This window comes from Protobothrops mucrosquamatus, unplaced genomic scaffold (assembly GCF_001527695.2).
Source record: "Protobothrops mucrosquamatus isolate PMUCROS unplaced genomic scaffold, P.Mucros_1.0 scaffold3442, whole genome shotgun sequence".
NCBI lineage: Eukaryota > Metazoa > Chordata > Lepidosauria > Squamata > Viperidae > Protobothrops > Protobothrops mucrosquamatus.
In genome coordinates this window covers 15,182-23,716 of record NW_015389421.1, presented here as the reverse complement: position 1 = coordinate 23,716, position 8,535 = coordinate 15,182, and the positions used below count along the sequence as shown (strand labels likewise).

At 39.9% G+C, this 8,535-nt stretch overlaps 1 protein-coding gene across 1 annotated transcript in view; it reads right to left on the bottom strand.

Moving 5' to 3' along the window:
• TBC1D19 (TBC1 domain family member 19) overlaps positions 1 to 8,535 on the bottom strand; it is a gene marked incomplete at both ends in the record, with an annotated part of 48,310 nt that overhangs the window by 33,283 nt on the left and 6,492 nt on the right. The window contains 7 exons of the mRNA XM_015827018.1: positions 1,683 to 1,795; positions 3,730 to 3,768; positions 3,894 to 3,966; positions 5,669 to 5,779; positions 6,094 to 6,140; positions 7,908 to 7,971; positions 8,081 to 8,155. Coding sequence (XP_015682504.1) covers positions 1,683 to 1,795; positions 3,730 to 3,768; positions 3,894 to 3,966; positions 5,669 to 5,779; positions 6,094 to 6,140; positions 7,908 to 7,971; positions 8,081 to 8,155 — 522 coding nt within the window. The remainder of the gene's footprint in view (positions 1 to 1,682; positions 1,796 to 3,729; positions 3,769 to 3,893; positions 3,967 to 5,668; positions 5,780 to 6,093; positions 6,141 to 7,907; positions 7,972 to 8,080; positions 8,156 to 8,535) is intronic.

The window sequence follows — 8,535 nt, the reverse complement described above, 5'->3', positions numbered from 1 at the left end:
TTATTATTATTATTATTAAGATGAACGACCATACAAATCTTTTTTCATAAAATTAACCAGTGGAAACAGCTTGCCTTCAGAAATTGTGGCCACTCCATCACTGGAGATTTTTAAGAAGAGGCTAGAGTAGACAGTCACTTGTCTGAAATGGTATAGGTTCTCCTGCTTGAGCAGGGGGCTGGACTAGAAGACCTCCAAGGTCCCTTCCACCTCTATTCTATTCAACCCTTATGCCTGGGGGTCAAGCCTGGAAGAATTTTTTTTAAAAGAATTATATAAAAATAATATATAGTCCTTCTATTTAAAAAATCCCACCCCCGGAATAACTATGCATATTAATACTTTACAAATTAAATTAAGGATCGAACTGATTTTTCATAAAGATGGGGTCCAAATCCACTTAAACTATAAAAACTCTAAGAGGTAATAGCTAAATTCATCCCATAATTGCTTTAAATTCTGTAATCTTTGTGAGAAAACAGTTATGCAATTACAATTAGCCATTCCCCCCCCCCTAATTCTGAAGAAACCAGAGTAGGAAAGATTGTCTAATGATAAGATGCTTTAACTTTACTCCCTTAGGTTAACACTTCAATTGATATTATTTCTAAAGTTAGCAATTCTTTCCCTGGCTGGAACCCCAAGGTCAATTTAATTTCCTTTTTAATGAAGGAGAGAATTGCAGAATGGTATTAGTAGCACTGGAATTCAGAAAGTCAGAGTAGAGAGTTTGAAATCTATTCCCTTCTTGAAAACAATCCTCTTAAGCTGCTGACCTTGATACTTGAGAAGCTTAAAGAGAAAACCCTTATATGTGAAGGAACAGGAAATGGAATGCTATGGAAATTCCAAAGTTTTCTCCCTTTTTCTGGTGACCATCTCCCAAAGGAAATTAAAACGTCTTTATAGTTATTCTCCATGTTTACATATCAAATCCTTTGGGGGTTCAGTTCAAAAGGGAAAGCTGTTAGGCTTACATTAACAGTCTATTTCAGGGGTCTTCAAATGTGGCCCTTTTTATGATTTGAGGACTTCAACTCCCAGAATTCCTCAGCCAGAAACGCGTGCCTGGCTGAGGAATTCTGGGAGTTGAAGTCGACAAGTCATGAAAGAGCCACGTTTGAAGACCCCTGTGCTAGACAGTCAAAAGTCTGAACAAAAATGTTCAGTGAAGTTAGATGTCCCCCTAGGATCCTGCAAAGGAAGCCAGACTCCTAGAATAGTGGTTCTCAACCTTTTTAATGCCGCGACCCCCAACCGGTCGTAAGTTGAGGACTAAACCAGTCGTAAGTCGAGGACTAAACCGGTCGTAAGTCGAGGACTACCCAACCAGTCGTAAGTCGAGGACTTTCCCTGCCCGGGAGCGCCGCGCATGCGTGGTTCCGCCCCCTGCGCCGGCCGAGGCGTAGCTGGCAAGCGGCAGAGACGGAGCAGGCCGACCACCAGCTGGCCCAGCTCAAGGGAGGTAAGGCACCCGCCGGAAAAGGGGGGAAAAAATGGCGGACAGCCTTGCTTGGCGACCCCCATGAAATGGTCGATCGACCCCAAATGGGGTCGCGACCCATAGGTTGAGAACCGCTGTCCTAGAACGTTCAATTCTGGAACTAAAACACACACCTACTGCAGCTGCCACGTGAACAGCAAACAGGCATCCATGTTTCCAATCTATTGTTCCTACTTACCTCTGGTTGACTTGAAATGTTCAGGATCAACGCCCACAGCTCTGCTCTTAATGAATTTGGGGAGCCCTGTCGCACATACTGTTGGGCGGCTGCGCTGTCCTGCTCCGTAAGAACTACAAGAAATGTACATGAAAATACACTTATGGTTGGAGAAAAGGACTAAAAAAGAAATGGATTTTAAGCCAGAATTATTTTTGTTAGGAATAATAGGAGGCAAATTATGAGAAAGACTGTATATATTTAATTTTACGTGTGCTAAGTGCAGCAAGAATTGTATTTGCCCAATATTGGAAAAATGAAAATTTACCAACGGAAGAAGAACTAATTAAGAACATTTTAGAGTGCGCAGAAATGGATAGATTGACTTTAAAGAGAAAAGAGAAAGAAGATTCACTGTATTTTAGAACATGGCATAATTATTATCAATGGCTAGAAAAACGAGTTAGAGAGAAAGGAATGTGATATGTAACATTGAATATATACTAGTAAGAAGATTATTGAGCGATTAATTAACATATTGTTTATAATTATTCATTGTTTTTTTAAATACAGGAACCCAGACAACATATATAACAGAAAGGAAAAAAACCCTCTCATCTTCCAATTGGTGTATTTCGTTATTATTTTAATGTACTTATATGCTACTGCTACTGCTACTTGTTAACACCCAGGGGTTTACATCAGAACAAATATGTAATTCAAATATAAATATAAAAACAACAATCTTGTTGCTGGCTGATTTGTCAATGTGCAGGGCTTCCAGAAATTCCAGGAAGGGTTTTTGGACTTGGCTTGGTCTAGGATAGTCATAGTTTCCCAGTTGAAACTATGGCTAAGCCTGTCCATGTGTTGCGAAATTTAGGAGTTTTCATCATGTCTTCTTTTAGTTGGTGTTCATGGATGCGTTGTGTTAGTTTTCTGCCTGTATGTTCTACACACTGACCATTGCAGTCCTTACACTGTATGCCAGGGGTCTTCAAACTTGGCCCTTTTATGACTTGTGGACTTCAACTCCCAGAATTCCCAGGCACGCTGGCTGAGGAATTCTGGGAGTTGAAGTCCACCAGTCATAAAAGGGCCAAGTTTGAAGACCCCTGCTGTATGCAGTCGATGACTCTGCTTTTTTTCTTCTGGGTCTGCTGGGCCTTTTGGTTTACTCAGACTGTTTTGGAAGGCTTTAGTTAATGTGTGTGTTATGGTGATTCCATGTGGTTGTACTGTAATAGTCCATGGGTGATTTATGAGATTTTTTTAATGTATGTTACCTTTTTATAACGTATGAGGGTTGTGCTACATTGGGTTGCGTTTGATGAAGTTGCGTGGATATCCATTTGGTTGGAAGATGTGGTATAGATGGTTTGTTTCATTTTTATTTTTATTTTTTGGATGCTCAGGGCTGCAGATCTATCCAGCTGTGCAGTAGTGACTAACCATCAAGCAGAATTAAGATTATTTTCTTTTCCGATGCACGGACATAACTCTATTAATACCAATTAAAGGATATTTTGTGCATAGAAGAGGAGAGAGGCTCTGGTGATTATCCAGTGAAATTCAAACTAGGAATTCAGCTCTGACAAAGAGCTGTATGTAGGGACACATTGTTTTAAATTAGCCACTTGTTAAGTTCTTTCTGTAGCTAATGGTGATCGTAATGGCCTGGCTATTTGATCTTTTTTACACATCAGATTGTTTACAACGGCAGCATAATCCTAAACTTGCTTACTTGGAAATCTTCAACAGACTTATCTCTAGGACAGGGGTAGGCAACCTCGGCTCTTTTATGACTCGTGGACTTCAACTCCCAGAATTCCTGAGCCAGCATGGCTCAGCTTGGAAACCTCTCCCTTTCCCCTCAGCGTGGCTGGCTCAGGAATTCTGGGAGTTGAAGTCCACGAGTCATAAAAGAGCCAAGGTTGCCTACCCCTGCTCTAGGACAATGTGATTATTGCAGCATGACTGCTCCTTATGTAGCATAAAATAGAAACAAATGGCAATTGTATTTTTTTTAAAAAAAACCAGTATATTAAAAGCGATTATTGTATCTTACCTTTTTGACCAAGCCGTACGTGCTCACTTTCAAAGAGCTCTAAAATGTTAATAAGAATAAAGTAAAAGTATTAGTTCTATGAGAATATTTGAGTTTATATATCAGAATTACTTATTTGAATGTAATGTTCTAGCCATGTACAAAGATTAAACGACAACACCCACCTGCAGGTACATGTGCAGAATCATCAATATCCATCTGACCAGTGTTCAGGTCTAATTCACTAAAGTATTCCTTCTTGAGGGGGAGAAAAAAAAAAAGACATTTTTTGAGAGGATAAAGTATGCCACCATACACCATTTGGGAAACCAACATTAAATATCAATATATTGCTTTAATTGGCAAGCTGAACACAGAGCCTAAGACTCATGAGACCCTCGCACCGTGTAATAAATTCCTTCCCTCAGAAGACTAAAATCCCAGCATTTTAGCTGAAGACTCAATACAGAAAGTCCTCGGCTTACAAGAGTTCGTTTAGTGACCGTTCAAAGTTACGACACCACTGAAAAAAAATGTGACTCATGACCATTTTTCACCCTTGCAGCATCCCCATGGTGTTGTGATCGAAATATGGATGCTCGGCAACGGGTTCATTATTTACGACCGTCGCAGTGACCCGGGGTCATGTGATCCCGTTTTGCGACCTCCTGACAAGCAGTGGGGAAGCCAGAATCACTTAATAACCGGGTTGCCAACTTAACAACTGCAGTGATTCACTTAACAGCTGTGGCAAAATAGGTCGCAAAAGGGGGCAAAATTCCCTTCACAAATGTCTCACTTAGCAACAGAAACTTTGGGCGCAATTGCGGTCGTTAAATCAAGGACCACCTGTATAGTAAAGTGATACTGCACTGCAGTATAACAACTGCCAGAAATCATTTAGTTATTTAAAAGGAGAGACATCACGCTGCCAACAAAAGTATGTATAGTCAAGGCCAGGGGTAGTCAACCTTGGCTCTTTTATGACTCGTGGACTTCAATTCCCAGAAGTCAAGTCCACGAGTCATAAAAGAGCCAAGGTTGACTACCCCTGGTCAAGGCCATGGTTTTCCCAGTTGCAATGTATGGCTGCGAAAGTTGGACCATAAGAAAGGCTGAGTGCCAAAGAATTGAGGTCTTTGAACTATGGTGCTGGAGAAGACTCCTGCGAGTCCCCTGGACTGCAAGGCCATCAAACTGGTCAGTCCTAGAGGAGATCAACCATAACTGCTCTTTAGAAGGCCAGATCCTGAAGTTGAAACTCAAGTACTTTGGCCACCTAATGAGAAGGAAGGACTCACTGGAGAAGAGCCCGATGCTGGGAAAGATGGAGGGCAAGAGAAGAAGGGGACGACAGAGAATGAGGTGGCTGGATGGAGTCACTGAAGCAGTAGGCGTGAGCTTAAATGGACTCCAGAAGATGGTAGAGGACAGGAAGGCCTGGAGGAACGTTGTCCATGGGGTTGCAATGGGTCGGACATGACTTCGCAACTAACAACAACAATAACAAATAGACTAGAATTTTCTTTAATATCACTTGCCTAAACCCTGAAAAATATTCCTTTGCAGTGGGGGATTTAAAATTCATGTATCAGGAATATTCAGCAATTCTCATATATTCCGATTCAAGGTTTACATGTGTCCCATGTCTAGGATGTAGACCACCACTTTTTTACACTAATCCATTCACCCCAGCCCTGCCCCCATTTTTTTCATTCTCTGCAACAGGAGGCCCAAAAAAATTATTTCTCCATATACAAGAAGCGCTAGAAGGAGATGGTTACCTTTCTTCACCCTTTGTACCATATTCATCTTCTAATATTCTAAAGGTCTTCTGCACCTTAGAAAAATGCTAACCATTTTTTATACATATGTATTCAAGAGTAAGGTTCACGGGGCACAGCACCGTACTGTTAAATTAAATTGTTAAATTTTTAAAGAAGCTGCAATGGATGCTTACCAGTTCAGGTATATCTCTCACGTTCAGTGGGACCTGAATGAGTCCCAAGTGATTTCTAAAATTAGACAGCTCGCTGGTGTCATAATTTGGATTGCGAAGATTCATCAGCACCTTTAAAAAGAAGACTAGAATTGACCATGCGTGCATTAAGAACTAAATAAAATATTTTAAAATATCTACTTTATACCAATGGGACAATTTGTGCCGGCCAGATTTTTTGTGCCCACTTCTCCGCGGGGCCCCCGCCACAGCCAACCCACCACCGGCATTTATGCTTGGCAGGCCCTCCGCCAGCATTCCTTCCCACTAAAGCTCATTTGTGAATCTAATAACTCAAAAGATCCATTCTCAGGAACTACAAGATTTTGAGTAAAAAAAGGCATATTCAAAACTAAAACCTGATCCATTTTTTTGCAAAAACTTACCTCAAGAAAATCTTTGGGTGCATAAACTGGCCTGAAGAGACTTAGATCTGAAATAAAAAAAAGTTATACAACCCTAAATATTTTATAGCTATTTGGACTACACATTCCATTAATAATAATTATCAAATTTTGTTATTTCAGCCTCGTTCTAATATCTAACATCCAGGAATATTTCCAGACGAGTAAAACTCATGCAGAATAATTGAAAGCACTAATGTAATAATTGAGAACAACTCTTAGAAAGGTGTTTTTTTTTTTAATGAAGAAAAAAAGAATAAACAAAAATATCAATAAATAATTGAGGCTGGTCTATTTTAACTTGTTTAACATTAAAGGATAAGGTATATTGGAATAATCAAGATATCTGTGCACTCTTTGAGAGATGAGTAACAGACACAATATTTGAGAATACTTGCCCAGAATCAGAAAAAAAGTTATTGATATGTGGACTATGGAATAACAGAGAAATGGGATCTGTGGATCATTAAATCTTCTAGAAGGCCATTAAACCCTGGCTCTTTATTTGACCCTGAGATATAGTGGTAGATCCTGCAAAGAATCGTTGAAGCATCATGAGATGGTGATTTAGATACAGGGCTTTTAGTTTTGGTCACTGTCAGACGTGAAAGACCAGATCCACACACAAAGGCCCAACTCAACTGATTTATTGCTACATACACAACCTTTTCAATTAACGGTTGGTATTTACTTGAGAGTTAGATACGGGTCAACAGAATTCAAGAATTGGATTTAATCCATTTGTGTCTCTGTAGGGATTCTAGGCTGATCACTCTCTTAACTCCGCTCTCAGGTCCCGTCATGCCTTCTCCTACAGTTGTGTAGTTCTTATGGTCATTTTAGTTTTATGGTTGTTGTGAGTCACCCAGAGTTGTTTTAAGATGGGTGCCCATTCCAATCTTTTAAATAAATAAATAAACCCAATTAAATATTGTATGAGCATATGTCACAACCCTCCCCCCCCAAAAAAAAATACATCCCCAGGGACTTGAGACACAATAAGTCAGGCGTCTTCAAACTTGGGGCCCTTTTATGACTTGTGGACTTCAACTCCCAGAATTCATCAGCCAGGCATGCTGGCTGATGAATTCTGGGAGTTGAAGTCCACAAGTCATAAAAGGGCCAAGTTTGAAGACCCCTGTAATAAGTCCTGTCAATTCAGCCATAAAACATTTCAGAAAGCCAAGTATTCAATCATACGTGTAACTTAATTTGTTAACCTTGTATAGAAGGGTGGTATTATATTGATAATAGTTATATTATATTATTATATTATTATATTGATAACAGTTACATGTTTTCCCCTGTGAAAGAAAACAGGAATGGGTTGGTCTTTGTTGTCTGTGGTACCATAATGAGCAGCTTGTATTTCAAGGGACAGTTGTATCATAGAGGAAACCGATAAGACAACTTTCTCCTACAGCTTATAACAGGAGATAGGCAAGAAAAGCACAATTCAGATCTCTGAAAAGTTTTTGACATCTTCAACCTTTAGGGTAGGGCAGGGGTAGGCAACCTTGGCTCTTTTATGACTCGTGGACTTCAACTCCCAGAATTCCTGAGCCAGTACAGCTTAGCTTGGAAACCTCTCTCTTTCCCCTCAGCATGGCTGGCTCTGGAATTCTGGGAGTTGAAGTCCACGAGTCATAAAAAAGCCAAGGTTGCCTACCCCTGGGGTAGTGAGATATTTCCTGTCTTTCTCTTATATATTCTTTTTTAAAAAGTAGTAAAAGTAAGTTTGCACGTGCACATATCCTGGGTCCGATTTTAATTTTCATAATGAAGGCGTGCTGTACCTGGTTCATCCGTTCCCATTTCGTTCCATTTGTTCAAAAGTTCTTTTTGCTCACTCAGTGGTCTCTGTAGAGCACAAAAAAAAAAAACCAGGGTGCAGTCAAATCTAATAGGGACACATACCTAAAATATACACAAGATTATAGATAAACTTTACATTTAATAATAACGATACCTTCTGTGATAGTGGAATGCCAAGTTCTATACACATGCTGTTCAGGCTCTTCAAAATACGTTTTTCCCAGTTTGCCTGGAAAAAAGAACATATATCAATAGAATCAGTTCATCTTCCTCCTAGTTATAATTTCTGATTGGAAGGTATTCTCCCATTTACTCTTTCAATTTAAATTTTAAATACCGGTATAGATTATACGCGTACGTACATTTCCATCTAACCTGCCTATTCCGAGCAGGTCAATGTCAAGTCCACACTTCCCAATTGTGTTTACTATGCCCAGCTGCAGAAGTAGTTTTTAAGTACTGGCAGAGAAACCCTGTAAATGTTATCTTGTTCAGAAACAGGACAGGACAATTGGTGGCATATTACTGTTTTAATATCCATAGCCAGTGGAGCACGGAGCAAATATTGTACCACACAATCCAGGGCACTGGTCATCCCACTTTTGAACA